The sequence below is a fragment of the Vanessa cardui genome, chromosome 11 (assembly GCF_905220365.1).
Source record: "Vanessa cardui chromosome 11, ilVanCard2.1, whole genome shotgun sequence".
Taxonomy (NCBI): Eukaryota; Metazoa; Arthropoda; class Insecta; order Lepidoptera; family Nymphalidae; genus Vanessa; species Vanessa cardui.
In genome coordinates this window covers 8,485,519-8,505,004 of record NC_061133.1, presented here as the reverse complement: position 1 = coordinate 8,505,004, position 19,486 = coordinate 8,485,519, and the positions used below count along the sequence as shown (strand labels likewise).

Sequence of the window (19,486 nt, the reverse complement as noted above, 5' to 3'; positions counted from 1 at the left end):
ATAAACTTAAAAATGCTAACTGGTTAGCATACTCTAACTCTGTTGATGTCATGTTAAGCTCTCTCCCTGATTTTGTGAACGGTGAAAATGCTCTTGCTTACTACGAGCTTTTTTTTAATATTATTAAATCCTCTGCTGATTCCCATTCCCACAAAAAAATCTTAATAAAAAAATTTGCATCTCTCCGCCTTGGTGGGATGAAGAGTGTAATTCCTTGGTCCAACAGAGATCTGAAGCCGAAGAGTCATATAATGTATCTATGACTTCACAAAATTTTATCAAATATCAGCGTATAGATGCCAAAATTAAAAAACTATTTTCCAGAAAGAAAAAACAGGGATGGACCAATTTCTGTGAATCCCTTAGTCCTCGGTCTCCCCTTCAAACAGTTTGGAGAAATCTTAAGAGATTTCGCCGCTCCCTCGATTCTGATAACCCAAACGCCTATAATCCATCCGTATGGCTTAATGATTTTACTACCAAACTTGCTCCCCCCTTTGTTCCATGTCGGGATAGTTTTATAAATTTTACTCAATCATCTTCCACAGATGATATGGATAGTCCGTTTACTATCTCAGAGCTACACACAGCTCTGAACGGACTGAAGGACTCGTCACCAGGAGAAGATGGCGTGCCCTACTCCTTTATAATAAACCTCAGTGATAAAGCTAAATGCGTCTATCTGAATATAATTAATGCTTTTTTCTCAACAGGAATCGTCCCGGAATCTTGGAAGTCCCAAATTATTATCCCCATACTAAAACCGGGAAAAAGCCCTTTGGACCCCAATTCTTATAGACCCATTGCTTTATCGTCTACACAAGTGAAAGTTACTGAACATCTCCTAAAAAACCGTTTGGAATGGATAATGGAAAGTAGAAATATTCTCTCGCCCTCTCAATTTGGCTTTCGAAAGGGTTTGAGCACTCCTGATAGTCTCAGCATTCTTACGACAGACATTCGAATAGCCTTCTCTAACGGAGAGTACCTTGTGGGTGTTTTTCTAGATATTACTTCTGCATATGATAATGTTCTTCTTCCGGTACTCAGGCAAAAATTGCAACAGCTGAGTATCCCTCCGAGGATTACTCATTTCATATGTAATCTGCTGTTAAATACCAAAATTGTATTCTTCCCCCCAGGATTGTCTGGAAAGGTCTCCCGCAAGGTTCAGTCCTTAGCCCTCTGCTTTATAGCATTTATACCCATGATCTCGAATTGTCTGTGAATAATTTCTGTAACATACTTCAATATGCTGATGACATCGTTTTATATTTTAAATCTACATCTGTTGAAAATTTAACTTTGCGATTAAACTCTGCTTTACATTATCTTGACCTATGGCTCTCTGACCATGGCCTGTCTTTGTCTATTGATAAGACTCAGGCAGTTGTGTTCACTAGAAAAAGACAAATTCCTGTCTTCGACTTGTTTTTTGGGGATCAACGCATCAACTTTGCCAACAAGTCGAAATTTCTAGGCATTATTCTCGACAACAAACTGAATGGAATTTGTCACTCTGAGCATGTTATTAAAAAATGTGAAAAGGGTATTAACGTCCTTAGAGCAGTCTCAGGAGTCTGGTGGGGAGCTCACCCCTATTCTCTTAAACTACTGTACAATGCAATAGTTCGTAGTCATTTAGACTACGGACTATTTGTCTTAGAACCATTTAGTAAATCCGTTTCTGAAAAACTTAATAAAATTCAATACAAATGCCTCAGAATAATCCTAGGAGCTATGAAAACTACTCCCACTAACGCTCTGCAGGTTGAATGTGTTGATCCTCCGCTTCAACTGAGAAGACAATTTTTATGCGACCGTTTTGTAGTAAAATCTTTACAGTTATCCTCTCATCCTCTTTGGTCCCGTCTAAGCGAACTGTCCCAACTCTGCGTTCGCTCTAGAAGTCCATCCTTATTATTAGACAGTTTTTTAAAATTTACTACACTCCCACATCCTATCTTAAGATTCCAGTCAAATCCTCTTTTTTCCACTCCATTTAGATCTCTAGTCTATAATCCGTCAATCATTACAGATCTTGGTCTTATTAAAGGGGCCCCTGATACAAACTCCAAATTTCAAAGATTTCTTCATCAAAATTGGTCAAATCATTTACTTATATTTACTGATACCTCTAAACTATCCCCTGAAAGCTGCGTCGGCTCAGCCTGTTGGATCCCCAAATTCAAAATTGTCCTTCAATTTAAATCCCCTCCTGAATCATCCATCTTTGGTGAAGCGATTGCAATTTTAGAAGCCATCGTTTTTGTCCACTCCCATGACCTCAGACACACGATAATTTTGACAGACTCTTTGAGTTGTCTGTTGGCAATTAAGGAAAATCCGTTTCGTAGTAAACGAAAGTTTTTCATCATCCTTAAGATCAGGGAAGCATTGTTTTCTTGTCATCAAAAAGGGCTAGATTTATCGCTTGTCTGGATACCAAGCCATTCTGGTATTCCCGACAACGATGCAGCAGATTCATTTGCTAAATCTGCTATATCAACTGGCTCTCTTGATCATTTTAAAAACTCAACACAGGACTTGTGTGCTCTACCGAAAATTCATCTTGTTAAATCCTGGAACTCTGTTTGGGAAGTTTCATCAAAATCTAAAGGTAGATTTTACGCAAGTCTACAACCAGTTATTCCGAGGCGACCTTGGTTTTCTCATCACATGCAAGCTAAACGTTGGGTCACCACAACTATCTGCCGTTTACGCCTTGGACATGCATGTACGCCCGTTCATCTTTGTAAAATTAGAGTTAGAGATCACTCTTTGTGTGAATGTGGCCTTGACGAAGGTTCCTTATCCCATATACTGTTTTCTTGCCCCAATCTCCTCCACCCCGTATATGACGTTCTCCCTCCCAAAGTTCCTCGCCCTATTAATGTTGAATGTTTGTTAATGTGTGTGTTTAGTCCACTTTGTAAATTTTTATGTAAATATATTGAGCGTAATAAAATTAAGTTGTAAATATTTTTGTGATCGTTCTTATTTGATGTCTTACTAATATTGTAATATGTTTTTCTAATTATTTATATATTGTATTGTTTTAGGTTATGGGTTAACAGAGAGTCTACTACTATTGTGCCCTTAAAATTAATTTAAGCCTGCAATCTCGACCGCACCGTTCAATCTCCATCGTGTCTTCTCCATCGCACGTGACATTGGCGAAATAATCTGTGCTCTCTTGGCACAAATAAAAGCCATGTATTAAAAAAAATAAAAATATATCACAATATTTTTTGCATTGCGATAATTGTAGAATATTGTAGATTTAACTAGAAAAAATAAAGGAAAGACAAAAACATTATAAGAAATGTATTTTTGGCATCTTTACTCATTAAACATTCAACATAATGTTTATAAAGGCTAAGTAATATTATATTATTATTGATATAAAAATACAAATTCATTTTAAGCATTAAACTTAAATTAAAACATCTTATAAATTAAAAAGTTGTTACAATTCAAAGGCAAACAATTTAAAAAATTATAAATAAAAACATTTCTGTTTTTAGGAAGATAATTGTTTATTTAATTTTTTTTCTAAAAGATTAACCCACCTACTAAGCACTCTAGTTGTTTCAAGATTTTTTCGCATGTGACCAGCTCTATTTAAAATCCAATTTGTTCTTGTTGACCACATTTTATTGCTTAAAACAGAGAAAAGTAATGCTGCCCAAATATCTGATTGGCAAGGATACATGTGAAGACCTCCTTTAGCTAATAACATTGCTTTCTTTCTGTCTCCTACTATATGCTCTGCAATACTGGCAGTAGCAAGCATTTTTGCTGTTATTGCAAAGTTTTTGTTTTCACAATTGTAAGCAGTGCACAAAGCTCTTTGTGCACAACAGCTAGCGATTTTAGCTTTTGTATTGGTTACATTTAGACAATATTGGGCCAAACAAAACCATAGAAGTGTATTGTCAGGGTGATCATGAAGAGAATCACTCATTATTTTAATGGCTTGATTTAAATCTTTATCCACTACAAGATAAGACTTCAAAAATCCAATATCATACCCATATCTACTATCTTTTTCATACTTTTTTAGTTCACCCAATGCTAATTTTGACAAACCTTGATCGGCATGAATTAATCCTAAAGAGCATATAGCAAATAAACTATTTGCTGTTGGTTTCTTTTGTGATACTTGAATACTATGAAAGAGCAATGTTTTAGCATCATCCATACCTTTAAACATGTATACTATTCCAGCCATTGCAACCAAAAGATCTGCTTTATCATCATCAGTATTGCTAAGCCATTGCAAAGCTGTGTCATATGCGGAATATGCTTCTTCATACAGCCCCTTTTTGAATAATCCAAATGCTAATCCACACGCCGAATTTAAGCTAGCTTCTGTAACAGCTTTGTAAACTTTAATAGCTTCATCATATTTTTCTAATCGTAGCAAAATTCTTCCAATATTTAATAGAATTATGTTTTGGTAGTCTTCTTCTGCATACTTTAACGCTTTTTGGTATGATTCTAAAGCTGTAGACAGAAGCCCACTCCTTTCTTGTAGAATACCAAGAATATTACAAGAACAAGCATTGTTTGGTTCATAAGTAGAAAACCACATCATTAAATCCATGGCATAAGGTATAGCATCCAGACTATCTATAACATATTTTAATTCAGAACTATTTTTGTAATCATCATGTTTAATAGTGCGACATACCCAATCAGCATATCCAAGTGCACTTTCAGGATGGAAGCCTAAACGAGACGCATGTCGGAAAAGATCCATTGCTTCTTCTTCACGAATGACTTCTGCTATTAATCCTTGACCAATCCAACTAAGAGGATAGGAAGGCGAAGTGGATTGCCCGCGCCAGAAACAATAATTAGCAAGTTTATGTTGATTCATCTTCAAATAAAGAGTTCCAAGATTACACCATACTTCTGCCACAGACCATTTTCTCGTAACTAACAATGCCTTAATTAAACAATGTTGAGCAAGTGCATACTTTTTCCTGAAAATACATATTCTACCTAGCAAGTTCCAATTTCGCCACGCGGAAGGTTTCAATTTAATGCAAGCCACTGTTAATTGATAAGAAATCTGACAGTGCATCATATTATTTGATGCAAGATAGTAATCAAGGTATGTAGAGGCTAGCTCATATGATGTAAATTGAAGTTTCTGTTTTGCAATCATAGAATAACATGCTAAAGCTTGAGGATAAATATCTAACTTTTCTTTTCTTGATACTTCCATGTTTTCGTCAGTTTGTAGCCATGCAAAACAGAATTCTTTAGGTAGTTTAGTTAAAAATATTAGTGCATTTCCAAGCAGGTTCCAAAAACATAAAAACTTTTTCTCTTTAGATAAAGCCTTAATTATATAATCAATTGCATATTGAGCAGTATCTCGAGCACTGCCATATAGTTTAGCATTAAATTTTTTCATTGCTATTCTCATATATGTTTCTGCTATTCCTTTTAAAGCTAACATTGAGTATGGTTCAGTTTCGAGAACTTTTTTGAAAGTTAAAATTGCCTCTTCATATTGTGTTAATATAGAATGTATATAACCAATTCTTGTGAGGCAGTGTATTTTATTAGAATTCATCGTAATTACTTTATTATAAGCTTTTAAAGCAGATGTAAAAGATCCCCTTGAAAAGTAGGCATCTGCTAAGCATTCAAAAGCAACTATGTCATTGTGATTGCTTTTAATTACATTTCTAAACTGAATGATAGCATTTTCCCACTCTCTGCTGTTTATATAGTGAAGTCCTAATCGAAAGCTTATCCATGAATGATTAAGCATAGTGTTCTGGCTAGCTTTATACAATAAATCATAATTATTATCCTTTAGTTGTAGTTTTATATATACATCACTTAATTGCTTTATGACATTGCTGTCTGAATTGTTTAGACTATAAGCTTTTTCATAACATTTCTTTGCTTTAGAAAAATCTGTTTTACAATGATGATAATACATTCCCAAATACAAAAAAGTTTCAGCATGCTCAGAATCTAGTTTAGCTGCTTTAAGCAAATTTAGATAAGATTTATCATATTCTTGCAACTCCCAATATGCTTTGCTAATGTAAAATAATTTTAATGGGGTGTCCATTATTTTTTCTAACAAAGCAATTGCATCATTGTATTTTTCTTGCTTTAAAAGGGAAAGAGCTTCAAGCTGAATATAGTATTCTGTGGTCTGTAGGTTTTTCATGATATGATCAGCTTGTTCATTGACCTCTATATAACATTTTGCTAGTGTTGCCAGTTCATTTACGTTAAGAATTTCTATGGGTATTTCATTTGCAATGGCTATTGCTTGTTTCCATTTCTGTTGTTCGGCCAGTGATAAGAATAAAAACTTCTTTAAAATCACAGCAAAATTGTTATCTCTAACTTTAATTAAAAAGTTTGTTGCTAGTTTTTGTGCAACTGACCATTTTTTCAACATAATTGAACATTTTATAATAAATGTGGCCTCAGTAACATCTGCTTCTTGGTAATTAACCAATGGAACACACTGTTTATAAGCATCTAAATATAATCCTTTGTTGTAACAAATCATACTATTTAGAAGAGCAGGATATTTAGAATTTTCAATTCCTAGAATTATTTTGTCTTTATATCTTTCCACATCCAGTCCACGGAAAGATTCATGTTTTATAAAATCTGTACATAAATATTTACATAACCATTCACGAAATACAACACTAGATTCAAAATAAGATAATTGCAGGACTTCTTCTATTGCTTCAACATAATTATTTTTTTGTAAAATTACTTTTCCTAACAAGATGTATACAGAATCTTCACATTTGTTTGAAACAATAACTTTCAGACGGTCAATTAGTTTTAAAATATATTCTTGTTCACATGTTATATCTGCTTTAACAAGTTCAAGCAATGACTTTTCAGCAATTACATTCATTTTTACATCAGGCTTTATATCAATAAAATTTAATATAATACTAATTGCTTTACTATCTTTGAGAAAGCATCCAAGCTCACCAATCTTACTTATAATTTCCAATGTTTTTTCCTCATCTATTTGTAATTTTAACATCTCATCATAAATTTTTAAAAGTTTTATTTTAGATGCAGTGTCATCTTTTTTTTCGTAATAACTGGCAAGGCCTTGCCATGCTAATGGAACATCTGGTTTACTTGCAATTGCGTTTTGATAAGCTAATGGTGCTTGATCAGATTCCTGTAACGATTTTCCTAGTAAAACAAGTCCTAAATAATTCTGCTTATCTTTTCTTAATATGTTCTTACAACATTCTTGTGCCTCTTTGTAGTTCTTTTCGTCAATTAATTTTCTTGCTTCTTTAAGAAGCGTTTTTAAGTCAGCCATCTGAAATCACAAATATTTTTGATATAAACATTTAACAGCTGTTGCAAAATTAGTTCATACAATGTTAGATTTATTTAACAACCTCCTTCATACCTTAACAATACATACAATGCAACAAAATTATAAATGCATCTGAAAAATTTGTTTTTATGATTAAGATCTTAACCGGCAGAAATAATTATTCGATGTTATATAGTCACTTTTTGTAGTTTTATAAGGTTTCCGATCGATATTGACATTTGACATGTGTTATGGAACAAACTGGCTCTTATACACATTGTAGCCTACGCCAGTAAATATAAGATAGATTCATACATTGGTGGACTGTAATTATTTACTAATACTAATGAATAGTAGAATCTTCAAGAAGTAATAATTTTCAAGAATTTCCAATTGTACTACTAAACTTGGCCTAAGATTCTGATTAGAGCACTCCCTGCAATTTCTAATTTATGGGAAAAAGTAATAAAATCTAAATTTCATTGTATTTGATTAGTTCGGATCTATAACTAACACGAATAACTACGACAAATAATAAATAACATATGCAAGACCTACAGTCTTATTATTGATAATGATGTGAATAATAATTTTGTACCTTCTATTTTTTTATCTATATTTAATTTATTTGAGCCCTAAATGTGAATTTAGAGCTCAAAAAATATATAAAACAGAAAAAAATAGAAGGTACAAAATTATTATTCATACCATTATCAATAATAAGACTGTAATTTAGTTAAATAAAAGAATATACGACGGAATTTACGATTTCTAGGTAAAGTTATGACATTCGAAATGTATAATCTGTAGATGGAGCAATTCAAACATACAAAAACCTAATGTCAATTTTTGAAATTTGAATCTTCCGTAGTTTATATATTCTTTGAATTGGTAAACAATAATTAATTAATATCAAATAAATTTATCTATTATTATAAAGGCTTTGTTCGATAATTAGAAAAATGTATAGATACATTTATTTTTCTTAACTGAATTAGAAGTAGAAATAAAATCATTGTAAATGAGACATAATAACTTTACAAACTACAATTACGAATTATAAATATTATTTATGTACTATGTCGCCGGTAGAGTTATCATCAGCTTATATTCGAAAATTAAGTAAGTATTTTAATGTTTTGTTTTTTTAACTTTCTCTCTTAAATTAAAGTATAATAAAATGTATTATTTTTACATAGATCATCCTATAAAAGAAATACGAGAAAGAACATTACAATTATTAGTAACGAAGCTTCGATTAGGATGGGAACTGGAGGATGAGTTGGGCGGAACGAGAGAATTAGTTGAAGCATTGCTGGCTTGGTTTCATGTGCAAGAACCTTCATTGCAACGTGAAGCTTTGGAATTATTACTTACTGTTGTGAAAGTATGTTGCTCACATTATTAGACCTAGATCATTCGTGTGTTAAACTAAAAACAATCAGTACATATTATTTCATAATATAAAGAAAAATAAAATGATTGGTGTTAATTAGCTACTGAGTGATTGATATAAAGTGAATGAGTCAATTTTACTAAATAAAAATTAATTAGTAAATTTTTAATTTTCAGACTAAAGCTGGATCATACATAGCCAAAGAAATAAGTGTTGATAAAATTTTGCGGACTTTAAATAAAATTAAACCTAAGTTAATACCAAATGCTATTGATGTGTTTGATGATATAGTGGAAACTCTTAATTTTATGAATACCGTTGATTCTCAAGCAAATGTTAATGTTCCCCATCTCAAACTAACACCAGAGACAAGGTTTGTGTGTTAAACTCTTTAAATTAAATTTTATTACATTTTTCAAAATGTATTTATATTTATTATATTTTATACAGCATAAATGTCAATGTAAATTTGTTTTTATAGCTCAGCTAGTAATGGATCAGGCAGCAGCTGTTATAATATAGGCTTAAATAAGATGTCTTCAAGTGGGACTCCAGACATAGATACATATAAACCAGATAAGTAAGCATACATTTTTATAGAATATGTCTTAGTAATAATATAAACAGTATTTTTATAAAATCATTTTGTTATTTCTAGTTGTCATCATGATGGAGTCAGCATACTTCTTTTACCTTGGGTGGATTTGAGTCCATCTGATTATAAAACATTTGTCCTTATAGGAGATTCATTAAAAGTTTTGAAATCAATCCGACGGTGCTGTCGATTCATAAGAGATGTCTTTTTAAGAGATTTTCCCGTAGAGATATTTTTAAATCGACCTGTTATAATTAAGGCAAGTTTAAGTCATCTCTAATTTATGACAACATAATTCAATGTGTTTAAACTTTTTTCTTTGCATGGTACAATGGAAAGTTGAGAAATAATAAAAGAAAAGTGTAATAATATTAAAATTAAAAATGTTTAGCAAGTGCAACTAATAATAAATGTATTAAATTATAGACTTTATTAGCTATATGTGATGGACAAAGTGGAGGACATCCAGGAGAAGCCTTACACACACTTTTATGCATAACACAATCAATGCATACAAGATTTTCAACTTTATTCTCTTTGGACTTGGTATCACAACCATTTAAGGTTTCTAATTTTTTTTTCTTACATTACTTAAAATTTTTTAGAGCGAAAATGTTATTAAATAATCCTTTCTTAGATTTCAGATGACTATAAAGAAAGTAATGATGATATTAATGCAGAACTAGAACAATTTGCAGGCAACTTTTCACAACCAGTGGATGATGCTTTAGTTACATTGAGACAGTTGCCAGTTCCAATATATGCATTGGATTCTGCACAAACTGTACTGACAATAATGACTCGTAGTGTACTATTAGTTGACTCCAATGATGATAATGGTGTCATTGATCTGGTAATTTTAATTTGTCTTATTGTGTTAGCTTTAAACATGGTAGATTGACTCAAAAAAGACAAAGATAGAAGAAATACCTCAATTGTTGGTTTTCAGCCAAAAATTGAAGTGTCAGAAATTCTTGTTTTAATCCTATTTAATTTAACTTTTAAACCATTAAAAAATAGGGGTACCTTTTTGCTAAAAGTTGTCATGAGAAAAATTTGTGTAATTGAAAATGAAGCTTATTTAACAATTTGGTTAAAATTACTGTAGATTGAGAAAATATTTAAGTATGCTTTATTTAATTATTATAGTGATGATAGAATATTATGTTATTGCAGAATGATTTTAACACATGTTTATGTCTCGTTGAGGGTCTGATTGAGCTATTGTTAAGATGTGTCAGTGAAACGTTCTGGGTTCAAGACCACTCATCGAAAATACACAGAGATATCGCTCATAAAGCATGTATGGTCATGCGGATGTTGGGCGAATTAATGACGAAATTAAAGTAAGTAATGAAGACAAATATAAAAAATTTTTCATCACATTAATTTGACCTTTTAAATGTGTACGAAATTGTCTATTTTGTCTATATGACTTTAGCCTTTTTGTATAACTATAATATGTTTTATTTTATTATGCTTAGGTATTTGATTAAATTAAAATAAGATCTTCTATACTATACAGGTGCTTTGCTAACTTATATGAATGTTTTAGGGCGTCATGTAACAGAGATCCAGAGCGCTCGCATCACAGAGTGGCGTGGCTGCGCGCAGTGTCATGTGGCGAACGCCTTCTGAATTGGACTAGAAACTCAGCTTTGGCCCCTTCTTCGCTAATAGTAGCCTTACAAGCAGCTCTTATTGATCCAGCTTTAGAACTTCTGTATCCAACACTTGCTAAAAAATTGGCCGCCGTTATATTTGTACGTTTTTTTTTTACTAGCAACCTACTATCACACACACAACACCTAATTTATGTATGTATGTACCTGTAATATCGTACTATAATGTAAAATACATTTATCATTACAGAACTCCAAGTCATTAGTGGATCAAGAGTACAAAAGTAAATATAGGGAGTTAAATAAATTATTCGCCAGTATGGATTATGCCGTTCAATTCATGAAGCAAAAAGAATCTAGCCGAATATCTAAGAATATACTTACCTGTATTAAAAATGCTCTTCCAATATTATACTTAAATGTTGGTAATAATTACTTAAAAGATATTGCAGAAATTTTGTTGATAAAATCGAAAGATTTAGATCTTTGTGACAGCGATTGGTCTATAGCACGAAGTATTGCGCTAAAGCTGATGGCACACAGCTTGGAATGGGTTCAGGTCAGCTTTTATGAAATGTTAAACGAAATGGTGAAATCGGTTCTGATGGGAGAAGACGAGTACCAATCGGAAAATGAGAAATGTCTGACTTTAATATGCGATGTTGGAATTTTGACTGAAATATGCTGCCATGGATTATCTTCAGAGAAGGTAGGCCTACACACAAAAAAAACTCTTATCTAAATGTAAGCCTTTACTCTGATTTGGCTTAGTATAATGTAACAAACATTTCTCGCTTCCCTTCTTTTCGAGGTGTTGTACTTGGAATGACGAACAAATAATTGGTAATTGAAAATGTAGCATACCATGTATACAGAGTCGGATTTAAAGGTTTGGAGTCCCCGGGGCCACAAAGCAATGAGGGCCCTAGACAAACAGAAGCGTGAACACCCTAATAATTATATTATTATGAATTAATTAGTTTTTTTTTATTTCAATCAGTAAGCTATGAATTGTTTCGTATTAGTTTCGTATTAGTTTAAAATATTAAATAGTAACATTATTATAATTTGACTATATCTCAGTATTTGTTAACTTGCTGAAAACTGTGGCACCCTCTTATGTGGAGGCCCCCTCTCATGTGGAGGCCCCAGGGCAACTGGCACCGGTTGCCCTCCCCTAAATACGGCCCTGCCCTGCACTGCATGTATAACAACGGAGAAGGCATAAAATAATATGCCTGAAAGAGAGATTTAATGCATCTTACTGGTCGGTTTAAGTACAAGAGAATAACGTTGAGTGTCGCGTGCGTATAGTACGACCCAACTTAGATGTCGCATCGGTAAAATTCGTAAAACCGATCACAGCCGAATTAAATACGCTATGCTAAATTATCAATATTTATTTCTCACGCGAATATGATCTTTGCACAAACGTAATAACATGTAATATCATATGACTTAATATATTCGTCAATTTGACGCGTCGATTTACATGCACTTGCTTTCTCTGACGCGTGAATCTATAGCGACGAATAGAATCGAATGGCGCGATAGGGAGCTGTTTCTATTGGTTGTGTAAATCGGCAGTAATCGGTTTTATTTTCATTCCATTGCATTTTCCGATGCTACATCTAATTTGTGTCGTACTGTAGGTGGGGGGTGTCGCGAGTGAGTTAGTGCTGTACGTGTTGCGCGGGCGCCTGGTGCTGTCGGCGGGCTGCTGGTGGCGCCTGCTGGCCAGCCTGCTGCCGGTGCTGCCGCTGCTGCACGTGTACGCCGCACACGACACACCGTTAGGTAATTTGGTTTTGCATCATGATAATCAGTATGCATATTTATTTATATATGTATGTATGCATATCTTAGTAGTACAACGATATTTTATGGTAAGATGATTTACGAATGGTTTCTAATAGATAGATATATAGATACACTATACATTATTTAGTTTTGTTTACCGTGACCAAAAATAATAAAATACGAATGCAAAATAAACAAATTTGTTATATAATATAATATGATATAAATGTTGACGTATTAAGGTATAAATTTGTCTAAACCGTTTTCCAAATTATATTGTATATTCCTTTATTCGACATACTCGTAGAAGCATTACACTTACTTATTGATGGTCAACTTAAACACTACCACCGGTTCGGTATATTACTCTATATGTATATTAATAGTATGAGAATTTTAATTCCATATATAAAGTGCGTCAGTCATATGTGGATAGAGTCGCACGGCATATTGATAATTTATAATTGTAACTTATTTTTCCAGGAAAAGCTATCTGTAAATCTTTGGAGTCCGATATAGTTGATTGTATGGGAATTTCCAAGTCAGAAATGATCGCAGGCCTTATTAGACTTTTGTTTGTGAACTGCGCTCCGGTACAATTGGATGCTGCATACGCTCTGTGTAGACAATTAGGTGAGTTACATTTAAAAGTTTAAGAAATTAAACATTACACTTCTGCTATGATATTATATCTGATCTAACAACTCCATTAAGATATTACAGATTACGACATATTGAGTTACTAAATAATATCGGATGTTTTATGTGAATAAGAAATAGCAGCACTGGTCAGTGTTTACATTTTGTGAGACAGATATTTTCACACTTGTGCACAATATCCCACGTATAGGAGCATTTATACACTTCAAGCTTCGCAAATGGTGCCTTAACCGATGCTAGACACCAAGTTTGTACGCAGTGTGTGTATGGGATGTTTATTACTTTTAAGCATTAAAATTTGTATTACAGATGACGAAAGATTTTTGCCACCTCGAGATTCACTACGTTCCGATGTCATTTTGAATGCCCTGAGACGCATCGAAATACAAGATTTCAATATCGACCAATCCAGCTCGCCATCGAAGAATCCACAGGTTATATTTTTTTAGTAAAAAGCTATGTTTTAGGAATCGAGATGGCCCAGTGGTTAGAACGCGTGCATCTTAACCGATGATTACGGGTTCAAACCCAGGCAAGCACCGCTGATTCATGTGCTTAATTTGTCTTTATAATTCATCTCGTAATCTGAAGGAAAACATCGTGAGGAAACCTGCATGTGACAAATTTCATAGAAATTCTGCCACATGTGTATTCCACCCACCCGCATTGGAACAGCGTGGTGGAATATGTTCCAAACCTTCTCCTCTAAAGGAGAGGAGGCCTTTAGCCCAGCAGTGGGAATTTACAGGCTGTTATTGTTGTTGTTGTTGTATGTTTTAGGTAGTAAATATTTTGAAAAAATATTTATTTGAATCTTGCTTTTTGAAATTATTTGCAAAGCCGTAGTTATGTTTTTAGGTGCGATTCGAGCGCAATTTTTCTTCATGTATTTTTTGCTTCAATTCTGTTACATGTGTTAATTTACTTTTTTAAAAGATGAAATTAATACATTTTCAGACGGCTGGTCTACTCCAGATTATTGACGTGTTAAAACAAGACTTAGTTCTGAATGAAGAGTCATTGGAGTACACGGCTCAAGGTCACAGCCGGCCGGTCCTCGAGCCGTCTCTGCGCCGCAGCACGCTGCAGCAGCTCGCCGTGATGATGCGTCAGCAAGAATTGCACGAGACATTTCTTCAAAGCGACGGACTCAATCTCGTTGTTTCTCTTCTCAGGTTTGTGAATTTGTCTATGAAGCTGGTCAAGTCAAATGAGAATGTTCTTCAAAATAGTTTTAATAGGCTATATGCTGGGCTAACGACTGCTACTGCTTACTAGGCTATTTGAAAATGCGAAAAATAAAGCGTCAATTATTGTAATCAGTATATATTATGAGTTTAAAAATGGTTATTTATTAACGAAAGTTGAAAATAATACTTAATTTATTCAAAAACCCGTAAATAAAAATGCACCTTTTAAACGTTTGTCACGTGACACAAAACGCTCCTGCGTTTGGCCGTGCTTATGATCAAGTCACTTACTTGTTAATCTTGCTCGCCTTCTATATGTACACAGATCAAATAGGCAAGTGACGTCACTGACACCAATGTAGCGCCATATTATCCAAGTAGCGTTTTCGCGCGCTATATAAATATGATATTTTTCGGAAAAAATGTACTACTTAGAAATAAAAAAACAACTTTTATTAGGTTCCTTCGGTTTAAAGACATTTATTTCTCATAAATAACACAAAAGTTCACTTATAATAAGAAATTACAATAATTTTGTCTTAGGGTACATTTAAAAACTTTTCCTTAACCTCTATTAAATAATATCAAATGGGTTTTAAAAACCAGTCAAATAGCCTATTACGGTTGTAACTTACGACTCTTCTGTATAATCAAACAAAAGCGTTTCATGTAGAAAAGCAGAAGTAGTATTTCAAAAATAATAGTGAAATGAAATATTAACGATTTATATAAAAAATACTTTTATTTATTCGTAACGATTAAATTATAAGCAGTTAAATAACAGCAATTATTAAAATGAAATATTATTTGTATAAGGTTAATTAATTTATAATTCTTGTTTTAGATTGTCTTTGATGGTGGACGATTATCTAGCGTTTCCTGAATGCGCCATCAGCTGTGTGTCGGTTCTGAATAGTATCAGTTTCGTGAGTCGACATAATTTGGTGAAAATATCGGATTTACCCTTACTACTGATTAGAGGTAAATAAAAACTGTTTTAATTTTATAAGTCCCGTAGCGATTGATAAGTTACAAGATCTTGTCTATTTGAGCCTTTTTGCCAACGAGTGGAAAACTTTTATATAGCTAGCTATGCGCTTAAATCAAAGAAAAAAATGTGAATCTGTTATTTTATAAGAGTAATGGTTCACTAGTCTTTTTTAATTTAATAATAATGTGTTCTAGATATAAATAATAACATACAAACCGAATAGGAACTTATAATTTATTGCCTCCTAATACGAAACTAGTAAATAAATATTTAAAAACGGTACATAACGATAATTTACAAAGAATTAGTAATAAATATATTAATAGAAAGCACCTTTCACAGTGATTCTGGTGTTCCCCGCAAACGAGAGCAGCGTGGCGGCGTGCGCGCAGCTGCTGGCGCTGCTGGCGTGGGCGGGCTTCGCGCTGCTGGAGCTGGACGCCGCGCGCCGCCGCCTGCCCGCGCTGCCGCTCAGCGTCGCGCAGCGGACGGCGCTGCCCTTCCGCGCCACCGCCTACTGGGCCACCAGCCCCAACGCAGACCACTCGTCCGTCGGTGAGTCGCTGTCGTTTTTAGCAGTACAACGCGTTTCACGTTTATATTTGATAGTACGATTTTCCTAGTAAAACATATATGCCTTATAAAATTACTATGTGTAATATATTCTGTAGCTTCAAGTCATATTTAGTTATAACGTATAGTACGACACAAATTAGATGTAGCATCGGCAAATGCAATGGAATGAAAATAAAACCGATTACTGCCGATTTACACAACCAATAGAAATAGCTCCCTATCGCGCCATTCGACGCTATTCGTCGCTATAGATTCACGCGTCAGAGAAAGCAAATGCATGTAAATCCACACGTCAAATTGACGAATATATTAGATCATATGATATTACAAGTTATTACGTTTGTGCAAAGATCATATTCGGATGAGAAATAAATATTGATAATTTGGGCTGGCGTACTCAATTCGGATGTGATCGGTTTTACAAATTTTGCCGATGCGACATCAAGTTGTGTCGTACTATAAGTGATGTATTTGTTCAGAGTGGTTGCTAACGGAGGACGCGTGGCGGAGCGCGATCCAGGTTTGCTGGTGGTGGACGCGACGCGGTAGCGCTTCGCTGCTCCGCGGTGCCTCGCCCCTGGGACCGGAGGCTCCGCCCCAGCGAGAGGTCCGTTTGCTGAGGTCGGCCAGTGTGAGTCACTCCTGCGCCGGCCACCTGCTGGCGTTGGAGAATGCGACGTCGCACGCGCAAGTCGTCGACGCCTTGAATATGATGCAAAGGTAAACTCAGGTCACCTGTTTGTAGTATTGTTTGATTGTTGAAATTCGAATACACTAACGTTACGTTTGCTTAAGACTTTGAGTCCCATATGTAACAAGGATGTATTATTGTCTCTCAGCTATACCTACCTAGTCCCAGCGTCTCCGACCTGCGCTACAGAGTTGGAGGAGCTGCCCTGGCACCACACGCGCAGGTTCCTGAGCGCTCCTCCGGCGTCCTCTCGGGACACTGCGCTGTTGATTACGCTGCTGCAATTTATTATTGCTTACATGGACAATATGCCAAAAGAAGGTAACACATTCAAGGCTTATTTTCGAAGTAACTTCGGAAACTCGTTCCCATTATACTTATATATAATTCTTATCCGCTAAAACTACTGCGACGCCCATTTGTGTATTCTACACGGATTACAGTCTGCGAGATAGTGTCGATATTATAAAGCATTTGCGACTCCTTTGGGGCATGCTACGCTCATTGCTTAGTTTAGTGCTTAGAGTCTTCTGCGGCCGTCCTAAGTTTTAACACCTTCAAACTAGCATAACTCGCCTTTTCTTTGTCACCTCAAAATCTGTTAATACTACATTAGTTTAAGCTACAAAATGAATTATTGTGTATCCATATGTCTATAAAAAATGATAAGTGGTCATCATCGCACATTGACGAAATAGAAACGTTGTATACAACAACAGCCTGTGAATTCCCACAGCTGGGCTAAAGGCCTCCTCTCCCTTTAAGGAGAAGGTTTGGAACATAGTCCACCATGCTGTTCCAATGCGGGTTGGTGGAATAGACATGTGGCAGAATTTCTATGAAATTTGTCACATGCAGGTTCCCTCACGATGTTTTAATTCACCGCTGAGCACGAGATGAATTATAAAGACAAATTAATATAAATCAGCGGTGCTTGCTTGGGTTTGAACCCGCAATCATAGGTTAAGATGCACGCGTTCTAACCACAACGTTGAATAAATTATGTTAATTATGATAAGCAGTAGAACAATAGTTGTAGTAAATTATAACTTTTGTTCAAGTAAAACGTTAAGTAACTGTATGTTTATTTATCGATTCAATTAAAATATAAACATTTATCTTTATTCTTGACCAACAAACGTCCATCAACATGTGTCATAAATCCGTCACATGCGAGTATTACGGTGAAGGACACTTCAAGCATGCATTTTTCGGTTAAGATTCACGTATTCATTTCGCTTTCTTGCAATTCTACTAGACGTCTCATTATCCTGGATAAAGACTTCGTTCGTCGGCAGCGACGCCGTCATTATATCCCTGCTGGGTCGGGACCGTCTCTACCCTCACCAAACGGCGCAAGAGGATGTGGAGCTGACCCAGTTACGCATTCACATCGTCAAGGTGCTGCTGAGATGTGTCCTACTCGTGGAGCAGCAAGGTGACTTTAGCTGCTGCAGGATGGAGAGTCTCCTGAAGATTTTACTTAGTTGCTTGGAGAGGATCGATTTGAGAAATTTTCATACGCTCGGTAAGTTTGCACAATATTCTGAATGAATTATGATACTCACTTTTTGTTTCGGTTAGTTTAAAAATCAATTTCGGTCGAAATTCGTATTGTATGTTTTGGCGTTTTCTCTTTGAAATTTTCTTTGGCACAAGAATTTGACAACGTATATAATTGGAAAGATTATTATTTTAATAAATACTATGAAATTTTCATAAATTAATCTCCCGCGTTTGTATTTTATGTAGTATAATTATGGATAAGTTTTTTTTTTATCACAAGCTTTTAATGAAATTAAACATCTTTTACGTATGTGTTTAATTATGCTGTGAAATTTGGAAAAAAAAACGTTCATCCGATTTAGTTGATATATTGGCACATAGTGCGGGTTACTATGGTGTCATATAAGTTAAGTGAAAAAATAATAAACTGTAGTTCATAGATTAAAGGAAACCTTGCTTTCCGTCACGGTAGCATGCGTAAGCGATCCCGTAGCGTCCGCCGAAAGACGGAGAGGGTACAGCTGTTTTTTTAGTGGGTAAACACGTGTGCTTTCCATCACGTGGGGGAAGCGCGTAATGCGTTTTTCCAGCGAGAAAAAAAAAGGAAAACCTTGCTTTAATAACTTACTAATTACAATATTTTATAAAATCATTTACACTGGTTCCGTAACATAAGATGATATCTTGTTAATGTAATACGGCATAATACATAAAACGGAAATGAATAAAAACATATGTTACAAATTTCACACAAACAATGACTTCATTTTGCACTATTATGCGTTACTTTCGCCATGTGTTCTGCATGGTGTCGGTGTGTAACAAGAAATATTAGCCGTTGCATCCGATCGCTAATTATATTAGCAGTGTAAATACAAAGCGATAATTATCTATATAGATAGGTCATTATCGCTTATATGTACACGGGTTTTATCTGTTGTATATGTTCCATAAGGTAAACGTACTTAGGTACATAATACACATTATAAAATGTGAATTATGTTTTATGTATTTGGATATACACCATAATATGACATAGCCTGTATTACAAATACAGGACTAATTAAATTATTTATATCAAGTTTTCATAATTAATATTCATTTAATATTATAATTA

The 19,486-nt window shown here is 34.4% G+C and overlaps 2 protein-coding genes across 2 annotated transcripts in view; one reads left to right on the top strand and one right to left on the bottom strand.

Moving 5' to 3' along the window:
* Window positions 1-3,312: 3,312 nt before the first annotated feature.
* LOC124533903 (tetratricopeptide repeat protein 37) lies at window positions 3,313-7,596 on the bottom strand. The gene is made up of 2 exons (XM_047109479.1): window positions 7,436-7,596; window positions 3,313-7,342 (listed from the first exon to the last, which is right to left on the bottom strand). The coding sequence occupies exon 2, from the start codon at window positions 7,340-7,342 to the stop codon at window positions 3,524-3,526; it is 3,819 nt and encodes a 1,272-aa protein (XP_046965435.1). The 5' UTR covers window positions 7,436-7,596; the 3' UTR covers window positions 3,313-3,523.
* Window positions 7,597-8,210: 614 nt separating this feature from the next.
* The window catches only part of LOC124533573 (rotatin-like), a 32,848-nt gene continuing 21,572 nt past the window's right edge, over window positions 8,211-19,486 (top strand). The window contains 19 exon segments of the mRNA XM_047108944.1: window positions 8,211-8,464; window positions 8,542-8,729; window positions 8,915-9,111; window positions 9,220-9,281; window positions 9,339-9,592; window positions 9,760-9,897; window positions 9,971-10,186; window positions 10,510-10,679; window positions 10,889-11,096; window positions 11,206-11,664; window positions 12,608-12,752; window positions 13,239-13,388; window positions 13,725-13,849; window positions 14,373-14,590; window positions 15,450-15,586; window positions 15,939-16,151; window positions 16,652-16,892; window positions 17,012-17,184; window positions 18,122-18,391. Coding sequence (XP_046964900.1) covers window positions 8,422-8,464; window positions 8,542-8,729; window positions 8,915-9,111; window positions 9,220-9,281; window positions 9,339-9,592; window positions 9,760-9,897; window positions 9,971-10,186; window positions 10,510-10,679; window positions 10,889-11,096; window positions 11,206-11,664; window positions 12,608-12,752; window positions 13,239-13,388; window positions 13,725-13,849; window positions 14,373-14,590; window positions 15,450-15,586; window positions 15,939-16,151; window positions 16,652-16,892; window positions 17,012-17,184; window positions 18,122-18,391 — 3,607 coding nt within the window. The 5' untranslated portion in view covers window positions 8,211-8,421.